Source organism: Cibotium barometz, chromosome 13 (assembly GCF_041138505.1).
Source record: "Cibotium barometz isolate CiBa-2024 chromosome 13, ASM4113850v1, whole genome shotgun sequence".
Classification (NCBI taxonomy): Eukaryota; Viridiplantae; Streptophyta; class Polypodiopsida; order Cyatheales; family Cibotiaceae; genus Cibotium; species Cibotium barometz.
Genome location: NC_141058.1, coordinates 46,624,463 through 46,644,224, shown reverse-complemented (window position 1 = coordinate 46,644,224; position 19,762 = coordinate 46,624,463). Strand labels below are relative to the sequence as shown.

General features: G+C 44.5%; 2 protein-coding genes across 2 annotated transcripts in view; one reads left to right on the top strand and one right to left on the bottom strand.

Moving 5' to 3' along the window:
• Positions 1-19,762, top strand: part of AAE17 (acyl-activating enzyme 17) — a 92,538-nt gene that overhangs the window by 15,682 nt on the left and 57,094 nt on the right. The window contains exons 2-4 of the mRNA XM_086807600.1: positions 33-162; positions 385-641; positions 773-977. Coding sequence (XP_086663726.1) covers positions 33-162; positions 385-641; positions 773-977 — 592 coding nt within the window. The remainder of the gene's footprint in view (positions 1-32; positions 163-384; positions 642-772; positions 978-19,762) is intronic.
• On the bottom strand, positions 6,736-11,501 carry LOC147632752 (uncharacterized). The gene is made up of 2 exons (XM_086807601.1): positions 7,795-11,501; positions 6,736-7,719 (listed from the first exon to the last, which is right to left on the bottom strand). Exon 1 carries the CDS (start codon positions 9,816-9,818, stop codon positions 9,420-9,422), a length of 399 nt encoding a protein of 132 aa, XP_086663727.1. The 5' UTR covers positions 9,819-11,501; the 3' UTR covers positions 6,736-7,719; positions 7,795-9,419.

The following is a 19,762-nucleotide window of genomic DNA, read 5'->3' as shown; positions in this document are numbered from 1 at the left end:
ATGTTTGTTTGTGTGGAATTGCTTTTGTCTAGGGAGACTGCGAGGGTCACAAATATAGGTCAGTTATTGGGAAGGCTTGGCAAGGAGCTTCTTGGGCCTGCATACAAAGATCCTATTGTCAGCTTCAACGATCTTCAAAAGCTATCAGTAGATAATTCTAAGGTGATTGGTCATGGAGATAAAAAAACCGTATATATCATGCGCGTTTAAAGCCTATTTATGAAACACATTAATTGTGAACATCAGCCCTGCTTTATAATCTTATGTCAAGGCCACCTCAAATTGTCTTGCACATACTTGCAAAATGTAAATTGAGGTACTTCTCCTTTTGCTGTATTGATACTTATAAATTAGCTTGTTGGCTTTGTTGTTACCGAGCTCCAGTTTTACTGGAATGTCTTGTTGGAAGAGCTAGATGTCAAGTTTCATGTGGAACCTGAATGCATTGTGGATACGAACAACCTTGAAGAAAGTCCGGGTGGGAGATGGTTACCAGGGGCATCCCTCAATGCTGCAGAATGTTGTTTGAGAGCTCATCAAGGGAGAAAGGATGAAGACATAGCCCTTGTATGGAGAGATGAAGGGATGGATGACGCACCATTAAAAACTCTTACATTTGGGAAATTGAGGGTGGAAGTCTGGTAACATTGTGCTTTGATTGCAGTTGAAGTTAAAATAGGTCATTAATGAGTCAATCTGTTGGCTGTAAAGAAAAAGCCTGATGACATGTTATGCAGCAACACGTGACTCCAGAAATTTTGTCATGTTGCAGCCAGGTGGCCACTGCATTGGAAATCCATGGCTTTTCAAAAGGGGATGCTATTGCGATAGATATGCCCATGACTATCTGGGCAGTTATCATTTATCTTGGAATAGTACTTTCAGGTTGTGTTGTGGTATCAATAGCGGACAGCTTTGCGGCTTGTGAGGTTCAAACTCGTCTGAAAATCTCAAAAGCCAAGGGCATTTTCACTCAGGTTAGGATACATTCACCGAAGCATTGGTATGTGTGAAACTTGCTTTGGTAAGCAGTAGTAAGTACTTCATCTACCTATGCTTGTTTGAGGCTGCAAAAGCTTGGGGCGATGAGGTATGTATGCTATTTTTTGTCTTGAGAGAATTCGCATTGGAAGTCTATTGGGCTGAGTGGTAAGGTTCGTACTATGTTCTAAGTTCTTGTATTACGATTGGCATATTTTACTTTTTTAATCATGCTGTTTATAAGCCTGCTCAATATATTAATTAATTGTTTTTTTTGTGTTTTTGAATGTTTTTTTTCCCTAAGGGGTTGTTCATGTCACGTCTATGGGCTCATGCTTGGTGGCTCACGGCTCACGCTTTGTGGGCTTATGTTTGTTGGCTCACGCTTTGATGGCCTTACGTCTGGTGGCTCATGCGGTTTTTTGTATGAAATGGGCTTATGCATGTTTGGTGGGCTCACGTCACGTCTAGCTGCTTGGCTCATGGACTTTTTATGAAATAGGCTCATAGATTTTGTTTTTTATGATACAAACACACTTGGGCTTGGATTCAAAGTGGTGCATGGGCTATGGCAGGGTTGGTGAGTAATTATTGAGCAATAATTGTACTAAATGCTCCAATAATTGCGAAAGAATTTTCCTTGGAATTTAATGTCGGTACAAATTGTATGTTAGGAAAATCTTTTTAGAACATGAGTAGGTGCGTCCTTACAAGTCTTCAAGAAACTTTTAGCTAGATGGTACAATATAGGTTCAACTATCTCTAGGCTTACGTAACGTACTTGGCTTGGATTGTATGACAAGAAAATCTTTTTAGGACATTAGTAGGTGTGTTCTTACAAGTCTTCAAGGTAGTTTTAATTGGTTGGTACAATATTAGGTTCAACTATCTCTAGGCTCAGGTCACATCTTGTACTTGGCTACTACGGGTAAACTCACTTGGTTTTTAAATTTACATGCTCTATGCTACCAATTTCAACAATGCATGAACAAAAATTATGAAATGCATGAGCAAAAATCCTCACTTTAATCCACACCAAATGGAGCTTGTAGCATATGTTTTCGAAGATTACGCTCCTAATCACATTGCTAAGCTATTTCTTGGCTTAAAACAACAATATCAAAGTCTTTGGGCTTCAAAATCATGCAAATGGCCAATGAAGTTAGGGTTTTTTCCTTCCAAAGTATGCAAATAGAATGATCTAATACAAACAAGAATAAGAAACAATCTTGAAAATAACAGCATAAACACATCCAAGGCTCCAAAACCGTATGTCCTTCTTATCAACACTGAGCAATAATGGGTGATTCCAATAGCTTGGAATGGATATAAAAACCTTTTCTGAAACAAGTGTCGTCGTTTGGTCTTTCCTTAGAGCTGCAAATGCAATGTCTTGATGTGGATGTGCTAGCCCGTCCATCGTGTCCTCACTTCATTGTAACACCGGAATTCTTCCATGGCTATGGGGGTGAAGGTAGTGCTTTTTTTTGCCTAGATGGAGGCAAGAAGAGATAGTCTTTATGGTGGTCCTCTTTGACAAGAGTTAGTAGAGAAGAAGCTCAAGTAAGGAGAAGCGTACACTCAATCTTGTCTAGCAAGAAAACCATCAAGCTATCCATAGATCTATGAGAAAATAAGCAAGCAAGAGAGTAGAGAAGAGGGAGGGCTCACGAGTATTCTAATGCAAGGGAATGAATGTGTATTGCTTAATGTCAAAATTGACGTATATATAAATGAGTGGCTTTCATACTAGGCCGGATGAAACTTAAAAAAAGGTCCATGGCCACTAGTTCTAGTCTTAAGCAAATACGTACATAAAGTTTGTGACTTCCTTGTTTGGCATTAAGCTTAGGGTAAGGTCGCTTTATAGATTCCAACACTGTCTTACAGGAGATAGGCTTCCACTAGAAGTGGGTAAGATGGCGAAGCATCTTACAACCGGTAAGACGGGCAGGAAAAAACATGTTAACTGGCGAAGTGGCTAACAACTTCTTTCTATGAGACCGGCAGTGTCTTTGGCACCAATGGGGGCTAGTAAGTCTCATTGCTATGCCGGTTAGTTGGACATTATTATTAGGGTTGGTAGCCAACTCACCAACATTAGACACTATAAATAGGAGCCTAGGCCTTAACCATATTCATTCATCATTGAGTCATTGAGAATTGAGGAGCAGTGCTACCATTGAGTATATCTATTCAGCATTGTATATTCTTCATGTTAGTAATACATGGTAGATTAGGTCATCTCTCTCTATTGTGTATCGAGCATGAGAAGAAGCGGTTTGTTGCATGGATTTAAGTCTTTGATTAGGCGCTAATTGCAATCAATCAATCATAAACATGCTTCCGCAAGCACCCATGCTACATTGGTATCAGAGCGTTAGGTTTTGACGGAAGAAAGGCCGCAATTTTTCTTCTCTCATAAGTGCATGGAGATCTATCACGAGGAATCCCATTGTCATTAGTGTTATCACTTAGGTTTGTGTTTTTTTCATTAGGGTTGTGTTTTGCAAATTAACAGATAGCTCTTGTGTGTGCAAGGGACGCTCAACCAAAGGGCAAGAATGAGGGCCAAATGCACCAAGTAGAGGGCAGATAGAGCAAGCAAGCAGGGCTGCATGTTGGTGCTTTAAACGCAGCCAGACAAGGTTGGAAGAAGGCACATTTGGGGGGTCCACTTGTGGTGGGCACTCAAAGGCCAAATCTGGGAGAGCATAAGGGCAACGAGATTCACCACAAGCGCGGCCCTATTCAGGCTGCATGACAACACATAGTAGGCATATATTGTCCAAGCGTCCAATAAGCATCCAAGTGGATAGACTTGCTAGGTTATTGTATGAACACACTTAGTGGGACATTATTATTAGGGTTGATAGCCAACTCACCAACATTAGACACTATAATAGAGTCAAGTTCTTAGCCATATTCATTCATCGATCAGTCAGTCATAATTGAGTCGTTGAAAACTGAGGAGCAGTGCTACCATTGAGTATCTCTATTCAACATTGTATATACTTCATGTTGGTAATACTAGTGAATTAGGTCATCTCTCTATAGTGTGTATTGAGCATGAATAAGTTGCATGGGTTTAAGTATTTGATTAAGCACTTATTGCAATCAATCAATCATAAAAGCGCTTCTGCAAGCACCCATGTTACTAGAGTGGTTTTGCTTGCCTGTGCTACCGTAAGGCACTTTGCTATCTTACTTGCATGCAACGGAAGACCATTCCTTGTAAGACGGAGTTGGAATCTATGAAGTGGCCTTACCTTGAGCTTAATGCCAAATAGGGAAGTCACAAACTCCATGTACATACTTGCTTAAGACTTGAGGAGGCAAGAATTGAGTCTTCAGATCCTCCTCAAATTTGGTCCATGAGACTGACCTAGAACCGAAACCCTAACAAGGTTTGAGAGACCTGACATTGTCGTACGCATTGCATGACCGCGATGGATTGTGGCTAGCGATTCATCACCCAACTGCAGGTTAAGTGTCTTGAACCACCCCCAAGCCCAGGCTTGGTATGGATCGTTCCAACCTAGCATTTCATAACATCACCCACCTTGCAGCTCCATGGCTATGAGATCTTGCACGCTTCCTTGGTAGCCCTAGGCCACCGTGTAACTACTTGACCTCTTATGTCTAATAAGTGACTTGAAGGTCACTTTTATAATAATAACCCGGTTATTATTGGCTGTTGCTCATTTTATAAGCTTTCCTGCTTTATTTATAAGCTTTTAGCTATTATTAGCCGTAGGCTATTAATTATAAGCTCTTAGTTAACCTAGACCCCTAATCCTAGGCGTGTTGGGATGTAGCATACTTCCCTCCTCCTGGTCAATTCACGTCCTCGTGAATGCATAAGGAGGCAAGACTATGTAAGGTCTACACAGATCACGCCCCATAGATTATTTGGCCTAGAATTGGAATCTTGATGAGGTTTCATAGACTCGACATCGTTGTACGCATCACATGACCACGATGGATTATGGCTAGTGACTCACCACCCAACCGTAGGTTTAGTGCCTCGAACCAACCCTAATCTTGGGTTAGCACATGCCCCTAGCCCTAATCCTAGGCCTATCTGGATGTTAATGACCAAGCATGTGAATGTAGAGCAAAAAAAGAACTTGCAAGAGCTCTTTCCCGTCATCAACAAATGGCCAAGATGTTGGTGTCAGAATGCACAGAGGCACACCAAGCAAGCTCTTGTGGTCGAAAATGATGAACATGCAGTGGGTATAGCCGTATGGGTTCAATACGGCTATATGGCTGAATGATGATGGCTAAGAGAAAATTCAATCAGTTGTACAAGTGTAAAGACTGTAGAGGAAAGTGCAAGTAATAGTCATGGCTGTTTTGAACATGCAATAGCTTTTATTAAAGTTTCCAGCAATGATATGTTTACATATGATGGAGAGGAAGTCGTGAGTGTCCATGCTGAAGAGTCTTGGCTATTGGGCCAGCTCACATGTGGCCACACCTCTCCGATAAGTGGAGAGCGTGCCTACAAAGATGTCCACACATGTTTAATATATTGAGCGCATGTTTATTAGTGCCCAGCCGACCATTTAATAAAGTGGTAAATCTCACTTATAACCTAGCCACCCACACTTTAATGAAGTGTGAACTTGCTGAGCTGCTAGGGAGGTGCTTCCAATGTTCCCGCAAGGTGTGGATGATGTCTAGCCAAATGGAGCAGATCGTGTATGTCAGGGGAGTGCGGGTCCATACTATGCTGGCCTTCAATTGTATGCTGCCCCACCTGCCACTAGGGTCCCTGGGCAGGCTGCCGACTAGTACCCTACATCCTCCATGCTGGTTAATGATGAGGATGATGCTGAGTTTAATGATGATTATCTGATATTGATGCTTATGTTGATGCTAATGATGTTGCTACTGATGATGGTAATGCTTTGATGCTGAGGATCATACTACTACTAATGCTACTGCTGATGATGCCCTAAATGCTGACTTAATCAGGGATTCCATTGTTGATGCTGAGGCTTAGCCATGGCATGGGCGTGCATGTGACATCCCCTCCTGCTAAACTTGATGACGGGGTGGACACTCTATCATCCTTCCTCCTTGGACTACTGACTTTGAACTGCTACTTCTGATTCTGACTTTGACTTTGATATTTTTGGTCTGAGCACCTTCCACTTCTGATCTCCACTTCCAAGTCTTGCTGAAGAACTGAACATCTGTTATGCTGTTGTCCCCATGCTTGCTATCCCTTACCCTTAACACATTGGTGGGTCACCTGGCGGAACTGATCATGCTGTTGCTTGGCCTTTGGAACTGATCTGAGAGCTTAATGATGTATTGGTTATGCGTAAATGCCCTCAGGGAATGCTTCCTCTAGCTTCGCTTGTTGCAGACCACTCCATCTGCTACCCTGCTGCATTCTTCTGCTGGATTAATGCACCTTCCTTGGGACTATGCTTAGTGGGCTGAGCTTGAATGCTCTGATACCAATGTTTCATGCGCGGAAGCCTTTGCTGTACTGAGCCATGGCCCTAAGCTTGATTAAGAACAAGATGCCGATTAAACTGATTAAGATAGAGGAGAGAGAAGAGAAGAGAGAGATTGGTGTCAAGGTTTTTTTGTATTTAATATGGTACAAAAAGGTTGCTTAATGAATGTAGATGGCTGAGGCCCTTGGTTCAACCCCAAAGGCGTTGACCTCTGGCCCTATAGATGCTCTACTGACTTATGAGAATGATGGATTGATGAATGACTGCTTGATTTATGAATGATTACTTCTTGGCTTATATATTTGTGGAAGGGAGCTGGTTGGCCAGCAATGGGGGCTGTCGGCCTGTTCTGGACAATTTATGTTTATGGGATGTTGCATAAAATGCTGCGCTTTTCTACTGGCTGGACCATACGATGCTGGCCTTCAACTGTATGCTGCCCTGCCTGCTGCTAGGGTCCCTGGGCTGGCTGCTGACTGCTGCCCAAAGGCATGTATGGCTGCTGACTAGTACCCTTCCCTCCATGTTGGTTAGTGCTGAGGATGATGCTGATGATGTTGATGCCGATGCAGAGTTTAATGATGATGATCTGATACTGATGCTTATGCTGATGCTAAATGATGTTGCTACTGATGATGGTAAAGCTTTGATGCTGAGGATGATATTGCTACTAATGCCACTGCTGATGATGCCCTAAATGCTGACTTCATCAGGGATTCCACTGTTCATGCTGAGGCTTAGCCATGGCACGGGCGTGCACGTGACAGCCAGTGCCATCCTCATAAAGTAGATCTGCGTCCTCCTCCGTATCCCAGGCAATTGCGCCCTTGGTGATAAAACAGAGTGTGCTCGGCTTGGATGTGAAAAGCATGAGGATCCTCCACCACACTTGTTGGGCGTTTGGTCAATCTCAGAGGGAATGTTGCTGAGTCTCCTTGGGGCCGCTGCTGTAGCAGGTGCATAGGGAGGGTCGTGTTGCGATGGTGAGTGCCAACCGTGAGGCTACGATGATGTGCCAGAATCCAAAGGAAGAGAGTAACCTTCTGAGGGCGAAAGCTATCGTAGAGCCTGCCTATGTGCAGCCACCACCGGGGTGCCATCTAGAACCTGTAAGAGAATCTGCCGACCCGAGAAGGGGATGATTGAGGCATCTGGACGTGGAGTCGGGTCCTGCCAATGCCACTCTTCTGGATCCCATTGAGGCGGGGATCAAGGGGTGGCTTTCCTAAAGCCAAAGTTGCCAACCCGGATCATTGGCTACCTTTACAGAGAAAGAAGGGTTGATCAAGGGGTGGCTTTCCTAAAGCCAAAGTTGCCAACCCGGATCATTGGCTACCTTTACAGAGAAAGAAGGGTTGATATGCCAACTGCGGTCGTGGAAACCCACAATCTTCACCCGCTGCCGGCGTAAGGGGTAGGTCTGCTGTGTGAGGTCTGCTCGTGGAAGTGATCATCCTTGGTCACCCACCATGAAGGCATGGGGAGGTGAGTCCTCTCGGATGCCGAAGATTGCGAGGGGAACGTTATACCGGGAGAAACAAGCTAACCATACCATAGTCACTAGGACCGAGAAATGGACCAGGACCCGGCCAAGTAGAGGAAACGAGACCGGGCCATTAAAGGAAACGGAAATGGAAACGGCAGGAAACGACACGTGTACAACTTAATGCGCGAAAAACAATTACTTCAGGACACCGTAGGACTCACATAGTTAAACATACACAAAGTATTCAAAAAACATTAAAAGAAGTGGACATTTATTTGCTTAGTGAGATCTGATTATGTAGTACAGTGAAATATACATCAAGATCATGAGGCTCTACATATGAATACAAGAAGACAAACTAGAGGGGGATCTCAATGCCAAGGTCCAGATCTAGTAAATCGTCTAAGGAAAAGAGCCTGCGCAGCTAGAACTAGCACCTGTGTCCATGGGTACACTACATTGCTTCTCTACATCTGAAGTACTCCCATCCTCCTCTGACCGATGTTTCCATTCTTGTGGGTTCCCTAAGCGCTCTAGAAGCCACAAATTTGCACTAACAAAAACCAAATCATCGGTTTTTCGAGTGCCAAGACGGTTTTGCTTTTTTGAAGGGATGTGACTGAAAGAGCTCCAAAGCTGCTCTAGGCAAGAAGAACTTACAGCTTGGCTCAAGATCTTGATGGCCACCTCCGAAACATCAGCCCCATAGTCCTCCCACCACACACATGGATTGGTGGTCGACCGATCCGCCAATGCAGTTGCTTTACCGAATCTTTTCTTGCACGCTCTTTAATCAACTAGTTGATTCTTGATCAATCTTTGCTTCACAACATGTGGTTGTAGTCTCTCCAAGACAATGTCCCATCCATCCATGACCTCATCATCTGAGAACGTACTCTTTGCCTAGCTGAAAGTGAGGGTCAACAACAAAGGTTGCGGCATGCATAGGACAGTGATAGCCATGCCATCTATCTTGACATAAGGACCTCAATTCCTCATACTGTATTGGATTTGGATCAATCTCCTTAAGTTTCTCCACCATCTTGTCCATGGACTCCTATATCTGGCCAATGCATGGCTGAAGTGCATCACACATCCTCAGCAAGTGGATGATGGGCTTTCCCAAAGCCACTATGCATCTCAACTGCTCCCACCAAAGAGGATCGCGGACGTAAGAAGCTGATGCCTTGCCTACAATTGTGCCTGATAATGCATGCCTCTCATGCTCGTCACTGACAAACAACTGCTTCACGGCACTAGAGCACTTCTCGATGGACTCTTAATATAAGAAAGTTGTAGGCAAATCCAGTGTCAGAGTACTTGGGCAGGTCCCTATGAGATTTCTTTCTAAACTCTGAGAGCAAGAAAGTGTGCCTGTAAATGAATGTGACGATGTTCTAGGCCTGATCTATGATTTTTGCAATCCACTCCAGCTTTCCAATGTCTTTGAGAAGGTTGTTAAGACAGTGAGCCATTCACATGGAGAAGGTGATATGTGGGTGCAACCTACCAGGAGCCTTATTGGCGTTCTCTCCATCTGCTACAAACTGGATTACCCTCTTTGCACCCACCATCTCAACAGCTGCTGACCACTCCTGGAAGAGCACGTCTGCAGACTTCCCTGTAGCGGATGCGTCGTGCGAGGAGATGAAGTACACTTGCCTCCTAGAGTAGGCAACAACACCATGAATAGAGTGAGACCTGGTGTCGCTCCAACCATCAGCAATTAGCGTGATGCCGTTCCTATCCCATGAGGATCGCTTGATCCTAGTAGCGCCTGCAACAACTTCCCTCTCCTTCACCGAGAGGGTGGTCCTCAACGCCTCTGATGATGGAGTGTAAATGGGCCCAAACTCTGCGATCCTCCGCACCATCTCCTTGAAGTAGCAGCTGCATGCGGCGTTGAAAGCTATTGCGTCGTGATAGAAGAACTGCCAACGTTCGCATCGACTTCCTCTTTCTTCTTTGGGTCCCAACGGTTGGCAAGTGTGCTCTACTTGGATCAAATACTTCCTCTTCCCCCAACTACTGGTGGTGTCGGTCCAAATGGACTAGTAGTGGGGCCAAAAAAGGAAGGCATGCCACCCATGGAGGATCTACTCCTGCCAACACTCGGTACTTGGGTGCTTTGTTAAGCACCCACATATGAGCTAGGGTCGATCGCAACGTCGGGTCTCGTATCCGATGCCTGTGTATGAGTCGCGTCGTCTTTGCGACGAAGCTCCTCCCTCCGAGCCTCGTTGATGCCCAAGCAAAATGATATCTCATGCCCTGAGATATGAAGCAGATGCGCGCGAATTCCAAGTAGTGCTCCCAGTCTTACTAGCATGGCAATATTTGCATTTCTAGTGGCGACTACCCCCTGTTCTATACCCACTTTCGGCGTGGACCTCATCCCACCAAGACCACTCCGATGGCTTGGGCCTCTTTGAGCTGGACCCTGCCTGAGCGCTTGAGGCCGTGGAAGATGGAGATTGCAGTGAAGGAGTAACCATGTTCAGCCAAGTGATTGACAATTTAAAGAAAAAAAAAGTTGTCAAGAGAAAGAAGAAGACATATAGGATGACTCAAAAAAATTGCTTCTATTAAAATGATAAACATTTCGAAGTGGGGAGTTACTAAAGAGGTCTTCAAATTTCAAAGTGCATTAGGAGGCACTTCCTCTAGCTTCACCACATTGGGTGGCTCGGGATTGGGGACCTCTACTATGGTGGAAGGAGGAGAAGGTTGCCTTGGTTGGTAGTTCCGCCACATGGGAGCTTTTCTTCTGCAAACACGTGGCGGACGTCCACAATATAAATCCGGAGTGAATGTAATGGGAGGGCACCGACATCGTTTCGCACACAAGCGAATTGCATCTGGTAAGGTCAATGATGTTTTGAGCGGCAAAGGACATTGGCAGTGGGCGGTCTTGATGTATTGTCTTTCAGCGATGCACGAACGACATCGACATGGGATGTCATTGAAGATTTGAGCCATTAAGCAATTAAGCAAGAGCTTGTAATTATACAAATGGATTTGATTTTTGAACTAAATGCATGAGAAAAAAATGCACTCACATTGCTTGGAATTAATAGAAAGTGCCTCCACTGCTTCCGGCAAGCGCTAATGCCTCCCCCGCTTACGCCAATGCGAAAAAGCCTCCTCCGCTTCCGCCGATGGGCAAGAGAAAGAGAAAGAAAGAAAGAAAGAAAGAAAGCTGTATTTACGTCTACTAGAGGCCAAACTCGACCTATGAGACAAATCAATGTACCACTGTCAATGTCCTCCGGGTGTCCAGAAAAAAAAAAGGACAAAATGAGCATGAAATAAACTATGAAAGTACTGAGCTAGTGGGGGGGGCGTGTGATGGATGGAGCACTACTGCTAGAGGCTCAGTATGCAACCTATATGCGTAGGATATACAAGAATGCAATGCAGATCTGTCTAGCTCCAACCAGTACCATAATGGGGGTGTAATATGTGATACATAGGCGATGGAGAGAGAAAAGAAAGAAAGATATATTAAGCGTCTACTAAAGACCCAATGGGCCTATGAGACCAAAGTGATACAATAATGTCCATGGCATATCTCATCATGGAATGAAAAATAAAACAGAAAGAAAACATAAACATAGCTATCTCACTGGGATGATTCAAAACTGTCCATGGAAACTCATCATGGAATACTAAGAACATAGAAACATGAGAGCAACATCAGCTTCAAGTAGATGGTATACCACTCTCCAAAATATCAAGCATGTGGCTAATGAGTATGGCTGAGAGGTCTCCCTCAGCTATGTCACGTGGAAAGGTAGCTCGATGGCGGTGGAGCATGTCCTGAATCTGGAGCTGATGAGGTGATTGTGGCCGACGGAGGGGCCAAGGGTGTCGGGCACGCTGGAGTGCGGAGACTCGGTCCGAGGTAACTCCTCTCGGGCAAGGTAAGTCCAGAGGAGCTCGTGGAGGGTCCACAAGATCCACTATGTCGGTGTTCTCCACCTCCTGGGTCCGGAAGAAATTGGTGATGGTTGGCTGGCGAGGGAGGGGGTGGGGCCAAAGCTCTCTCAAGAAGGTGTCCTTGTGTCTACGGAGCTCAAGCAGGAAGACGCTTAGGCAACGCTGGTCCTGGAAGTGAATGATCCTGGAGAGTGGACCAAATCCCTCACAAAATAGACAACGAAACCTCCCGCGGATCTCATAGTATATTGGGTAGCGGCATATGTAATGCTCCTCCGTCTCAACCTCTGTGTGGCATAATCAGCAGAACCTCTCCTCTCTGGGTCTCCGTATAAGCTTCCCGGCTCTGAAGATGCGCTCAGCTCTACCTGTCTCTACTCTAAGGCGGTGGGATGAAACCTATATCTGGCCAGTCGCAATCTGCATTGCATGGGACATGTGAACACTCAAGTAGCCCGGTTGCTGGATGAATCCATGAGGAAGTGATCTCTGTAGAAGTGCATCTTCGTGGGGAGCTCCAGAGGTGTGATCCATGTGCAATGGGTGTAGAGGCTGAGAAGATCTAACCGGATAATCTGGTTGGTATTCTCATGAGACAGCCGGAGAAAAGGGGAGTCCAAACTGTATTGAAGGGGGGGTAGGCGGTCCATGCGGAGCCCATATTCTGAGAACCAAGTGGAGACTAGTGCATACCATACTCCAGAGTGGCCCTCAAGTGCTAGCTGTCTTGAGGACTCCAGGCAAGCCTCGCGTACCTCTGGGGATCCATGTGATTGATGCGATGGAGGTATGTGACTGTTTGGAAGAGTGCCTCCACTACCATCGAGGCTGCAACAAAGTCTGCCTGGATAATCTGGTGTGGGACTGATGGTTTGCTACGGATCATTCGGCAGAACATCATGACATGGGGCCTCTCAACTCGTTGCCAATCCTCATCGGATTAATCTGCCCCCGGAAGGCTGCTGCATACATCAAGGCTAGTGTGACGAGGGTGTCAAAAAGCCAGCCCTTCGTCCTGGGCTCGGGGAAATGTGCTTGGAAGCACCGCCGCTCAAGTAAGCTCAAGGCTGCATATCCCTGTGTCACTCCGGCATCTGCTGTGGGAACCATGGTAAAGCGTGGGCCACTGAAAGTGACACCAGAATATGTAGCGAAGATGAAGACAAGATCTGAAAACACAAGAGCAAGTGCACTGCAGAAAAACACAGCAATAGAGAGGGAGATAGAGAGGCGTGTAACTCTGCTATATACACAAGAAAATCCCGAAATCTAGAATACAAACTGTGGGGGTGAAACCGGCCTTCCGAGACTTGACGGGCGGTGAGCACAACTTAATCACACTTAAAACTCTTTATGAACTGGAATAATAAAAAACTTGGAAGAAGAAGAAGAAAAATAAGTGGAGCTAGAGCGCTCCTACACAAGAGACCAATAGGCCCCAAAGCATGGCGCCCCCGCAGGTATTTATTTATCACTTGAAGTCGGCGTAGCCCTTGTACAACTTCCGAGAAGAAATCTCCTTGCTTCACGTAGAGGAGTCTTCTTGAAACTTTCACCCACCCAGATTTGTGTTGTGTTGATACAAGAGCCTTGGCCCCCTTTTTATACAAGTTTGGGGTGAAAAGCATAGCTTTTCCCCCTAAAAAAAAAAAAATTTCTACTAGTGCTTTTCCCCTTTATTGAAAAAAAACTCTTCGAAGGTTTTTCTCTCTTCTTTAGAAAAATAAAAAATAAAATATTATTACACGGTGAATGTGCTTTTGATTTTTCAACGCTACTTTCTCTTGCGTTTGGCTGCTCGTCATTTCTCTTCTGCGTTTTCAGGATTCACAGCTGTGTGCCCGTTGGACTACTCGCCGTTTTGTGCTGCAGTCAGCCACCTGTGCCATGTCAGCGCCTGCCTACGTTAGTGCCTGTACCACGTCACTTGGACGGGCTGCGCTTGGCCACCTCAACACTACGACCCGGCTGCCCCCTTGTGCGCTACACGGCTGCTACCTGGTTGCACTGCATGGCTTGCTACCCGGCTGCCCACTTGGTCACCCCACTCTTTCCCTTAGCTGCTTTTCATTCAGTTACTTGGGCTGCCTTGTGGGTGGCCCTAGGGTAGGCCCTTGAGCTGCTCTTGAGTGCCCAACAACAGAGAAGAGATCTTAGCTGCTGTACCCAAAAACACATACATGCACATGTACAAACATATGAGCATGCACACATGTACACACACACACACACCAAGCATGTATCTGCACCCACACACGTGTACAAACTTACACATGCACATACAGAGTAAAACGTGATCAGTGAATGTTAAACATGCTTGAACATAATCACAGTGCTTAAGAAAAGAGGTAAAATACTCAGTCCTGTAACATACCCCCCTCTTAAAACAAAGTAATCATCCTCGATTGTTCAGTCAAAGGATCTGCCAAACTGATACAAAACCTAAGAGACCAATGAGAAAGGTATGTCCTGCCAACTGAAACAGAACATTTGAATAACATAAATAAATAGCATCACCTCGTGAATAGTCATGTTTCCGTGGATGCTTTACCTGCTCCGCTCATGGCCATCCCACAACAAGACCCACGATCAGCAATACATCATGAACATGAGTAAACATTGATGCATCAAGGCAAGTATTTATATATATGCATATCAAATGAAAGTCTAGAATAGGCGTCCCCATTCTCTCAATAGATCCGTATATCCATGAATCAAACCATGTGACTAGTACACATATATCATAGAAATCCCAGAAGGCAGATATACTGTCAGGTTAGTATCTCGGGTGTACTGATAAGAACACCAAGCGACTTCTAGATCTCATCGAAGTGAACTCTGTGTGACAAAGGAGCGGAGTCACCCCCCTCTTGAGTAACAAGTAGTACTCGAATCCACAACTGAACTGGTTGAAGCACTTTCTAAGGTAGGTTCCAAACCAAAAGCCTTGAGATAAAGTTTTAGTATCCTCGGTGAATCTGCCAAGTCACCCTCCTCCATCCACTTCGAATCCATAGGTGAATAGTTCACAAACTTCACCAGATATCGACGTGAAACTTTCCCTCTGACTTTTCTTTCTTTATATGTGCCAAAATTTGTTCCGGTTGAAGAATCTCATCTAGTTCTTCGACTTCTGGTTGTGTCTCATCAACCTGATCTGTAGGCACCTCACCTCCTAAAGGTTTAAGAAGACTCACATGGAATGCATTATGAATCCTCCAATGATCCGGTAACTGGAGACGATAAGAAACATCACTCATCTTCTCAATCACCTGAAAAGGCCCATAGTACCGCATACTCAGTTTAGGATATAAGTATTGCTTACCCTTCATTTTCATGAGTCTAGCCTTCTCAAATCTCAAAAGCACCCAATCACCCAAATCAAAAACCAATGATCGACGGTGAAGGTTTGCTGCTTTCCTCTGTTTCTCTTGAGTCCTTTGAAGAGCCAACTTTACCTTCTTCTTGTAAGCCTCATCCATATTCTCCACAAAACGATCTGCCTCGAAGATCTTATCTTTTGTATGCAGGATTGGAGGTACTTTCTTCCTGCCTTCCACAATCTCGAAAGGTGCCTTACTTGTCGAAGTGTGAATGGTGTTGTTGTAAGCAAACTCTACCAAAGGAAGATACTTTTCCCACTGCTCCTTGTTCTCGAACAATGCTCTCTAAAATAAACTCGTCATTCGAGGATCTCGGTCACTAACAATAGATGTGGACATCCCATGGTACTTGAAGATATTTGTCAAAAATATCCTCACCATTTGCTCTGCTTTAATCTTCTTCCTGACTGGAATGAAATGGGCTTGCTTGCTGAAACGATCCACGATAGTCCAGATGCCATGATTCCCACTCTTTGTCATAGGGAGATCAAAGATAAAATCCATAGCAATACTCTCCCACGGTCTATCTGGAATAGGCAAAGGATGAAGTAACCCAGGTGTCTTTTGACGGTCATACTTCACCTTCTGACAAATGATGCAATCACGAACAAAAGCATCAGCATCCCTGCGCATACTAGGGCGATAAAAGAATGCCTCCAAAGCTTTCACTGTAGCCTCAATATACCACGATGGCCTGCATAAGGCGAAGCATGGCATTCTGTCAAAACCTTGTGCCTCAACTGAGATGTGACACACAATTTGTCATGCATCATCAAAAATCCTTCTTTGAGAGAATAATGATCAACTCGCTCTCCTTCAGTCAAACGATCAAAAATCCGCTCAAAGTCTGCGTCATGAGCATATTGTTCTCGCATATCATCAAGTTCATGATGAAAGATAATAGAGACGGCGGCCACATGTGGTTTCCTAGACAAGGCATCCGCAACCACATTTTTCTTGCCGTCCACATGAAAATTTGAAAGTGAAACATGGACAGAAAGTTAGCCCATCTCATATGCTTCTCTGAGAGCTTCGTTTGAGTAAGGAAGTATCGTAAAGTCTGATGATCACTCTGAACAATGAAATCAGCCCCAAGAAGGTAATGCTTCGAAGTAGAAAGAGCATGAATAACCGCAGGAAGCTCCTTCTCATACACTTGGAGATTCCTTTCTGTTGGTGACAAAGTTCTACTCTCATAAGCAATAACATGTCCATCCTGCATAAGAACAGCTCCAATGCAATTCCCACATGCATCACACTGTACCAAAAAAGGCTTATGTAGATCTGGTAGAACCAAAACTGGACCAGTGGTAAGCTTTTCCTTAAGTTTGTTGAAGGCTTCCACTTCCTTCTATGTCCATCGAAATTTTACATCCTTTTTGGTCAGGTGATGTAAAGATGAAGCAATTTCTGCAAAGAATCGGAGAAACCTCCTGTAATATGAACAAAGTCCTAGGAAACTTCTCACATCATGTATAGACTGTAAATCCGACCGATTCTTTATCGCTTCAATTTTCGTTGGATCCATTCTGACGCCATCCTTAGACACTATGTGCCCAAGAAAGTGAATCTCCTGCATGAAAAATTCACTCTTCTTTCCATTAACAACCAACCTATGCTTTCTGAGTTGCTCAAACACTTTGGTCAAATGCTCCTGATGCTCCTTCTCTGAATGAGAAAACACAATCATATCATCAAAGAAGGTGCCCACAAAAGCACGGGGTGGTCGGAAAATTCGATCCATCATCCTGTTGAAAGTCACTGGAGCATTCGTAAGACCAAAAGGCATGACCAAAAACTCAAAGTCCAAAAGTTGTCCTGAAGGCCGTCTTGTGCACGTCTTCTTGTCTGATGCGAATTTGATGGTATCCACTCTTCAAATCAATGCGACTGAAGTAAGCTACTCCCTGTAACCGATCCAAGATATCATCGATTCGTGGTATAGGGAATCTGTTCTTGATGGTAATCTTATTCAGTGCCCTGTAATCAATGCACATCTGCCAAGAACCATCTTTCTTTTGTACCAAAAGCATTGGTGAAAAATAAGGCGAAGAGCTTGGCTGAATCAACCCTTTGTCCAACAAATCACGCACTTGGCTCATTATATCTTCTTGTTGGGCTACACTCACCCTATAGGGTGGCTTATTCAGTGGTGAACTTCCAGGAATCAAATCAATCGCATGATCCGCAGGCCTAGCAGGCAGCAACTCCCTAGGCAAAGTCTCTGAAAAACAATCTTGAAAACTTTTGAGAAAATCCATTCTTTCCTTGTCCAACTCAGACAGGTTGGAATCTGTAGTATCTTGATTCTCTTTAACATACACTAAGTAAACAGAAAGATGTTTCTTTATTAAACGAGAAATGGCCGAGGCCGATACAACAGGAATAGATTCTCCTTTAAGCTTTACATCAAGAGTGTGTTCCTTATTCTTGCGAGCGAGAGTGATTTTCCTATTGAAAGTATCTACCACCGCTTTAACTTTATGGCACCAAGGCATACCCAACAAAACATCACAACCCTCCAACGGCATAATGTAGAAATCATTCTCTCTGTCCGTGTAAGTCTGCACACTGAGACACAGTTTCCCAATGATCGGTGTAACCTCAACCGTATGTCTAGGACAAGCCAAAGTAGCCTCATGCAACACACCCATCTCTTCTGGTTTGATGCCCAACTTTGCCGCAAGCTCGGGGGTGATGAAGTTTGCACGAGCCCCAGGATCAAAAAAGATCAAAACCTCCTGATCTCGAAGTCCTCCCCATGCTCTGCACAACTCTGAAGATGTGTCCCCTTGCTTCAACCCTATCAAGTCAGGTACCAGTCCAGCAGACGATTTCTGTTTCTGTGCTTTAGGCTCTTCCTGTGAGTCATCTGCATTTTTAAGTGCTCTCTTCGGACACCTATATACCGATGTCCCTCTTCTCCACAAGAGAAACATTTGTTGGCAGCTATAAGTTCTTTCTTTTCTTCATTTGTTCTTTGAGGTAAGGGCTGAAATTTCCTCTTCTTGGATTGCCCCTTCTCTTGTGGTTTAGTGTCTTTGTGGTCCTTTGACTCCTTTTCTTCTTTAAATGCTTTCTTTGAGAAGAGACTTTGATCCTTAAATCCTGACATCTGACCAGTAAGCATGGCATATCCAGTCTGAGTATTTTCTATCATCTGAGTCATATTGGTGACCTTTGTTTTAATGCAATAGTCACGAAGCTCCTACCTGCTCAACCAGTGACACTGGCCTAAAGGATGTGACCGGTAGCAAAGCATCCCAAAATTTCTTGTTATATTCTTCCAGATTGCTACAGTCTCTGGAATCTAATCAATGCCAAGCCGTCATAACATCCACCTCAAAAGTCGGTGTCAACCATAAAGAAGAGAAGATTTGCTTGAACTCCACCCAATTACTTGGTGCTATACCCTGGTAAAGAAGTGTTGACCACCATTGAAGAGCATTTTCCTTTAGGAAAGAAGTTGCCTTCCGTACCTTAGATGCCTCTGTGAAGTTACCACCAGAAAATGCCGCATTAAACTATTGAATGAAGGTGAGAGCCTTCAAATGATCCTTTGCTCCATTAAAAGTATCAAACTTTACTGCAGCGCCACCCTCTTTATAATCATCTGGCTTCTCGCCTGGAACAAGATTATCATAGGGTTGTGGTTTGAGAAAAGAATTGCCCACAACGTTAGACCCCATGCCCATCATACCACCTCCCATACTAGGCATACCAAAAGCACTTCCGCCACCACCACCATAAGTTCCATACATACCTGGCTGTATACCATAGCTCCTAGTCATGCCCATGTTGGGTACACCCGTCATTGAATGAAAGACAGAGCCTCCGCCAAAGTAACCAGGATGAGAAGTATTAGTAGGGTTTCCATAGGTAGGTGGGGGAAAAGAAGAAGAAGAATCAGGGTATGGCTGAAAATTTGGGTAGATGGGAGCCGAAAGTTGAGGCTTAGCTTTCTTCTCAGACCCTTGCTTCCGTGGTTTAGAATCAGCTTTGAAGTTTTGTGGAAAACGTGAGTCTTTTGCGAGTTCCATTAATCCCTCCATCAAGCTTGCATCTTTGCTTCATAGGTGGCATCATCATCATCAAATTCAGGCATATCGGGAGGTATTTCTTGCTCGTTTTCCTCGTCTTCTTCGAAGTAGTCGTCCTCTTCTGAAGATAAATCCTTCATCTCTGGACTAGTTCCAGCCATAGTATTAAATGTGTCGACCACAGGCTCGCCCTCTTGAAAAAGTTGACGATGAATCCCGGCAATGGAACCTTGAAACCGGCCTTCGGAGACTTGACGGGCGGTGAGCACAACTTAATCACACTTAAAACTCTTTATGAACTGGAATAATAAACTTGGAAGAAGAAGAAGAAAAATAAGTGGAGCTAGAGCGCTCCTACACAAGAGACCAATAGGCCCCAAAGCGTGGCGCCCCCGCAGGTATTTATTTATCACTTGAAGTCGGCGTAGCCCTTGTACAACTTCCGAGAAGAAATCT

Coding starts and splice junctions, on each gene's coding strand:
- LOC147632752 (XM_086807601.1), bottom strand. CDS start 9,818: ATGGTGCGGAGGATCGCAGAGTTTGGGCCCATTTACACTCCATCATCA.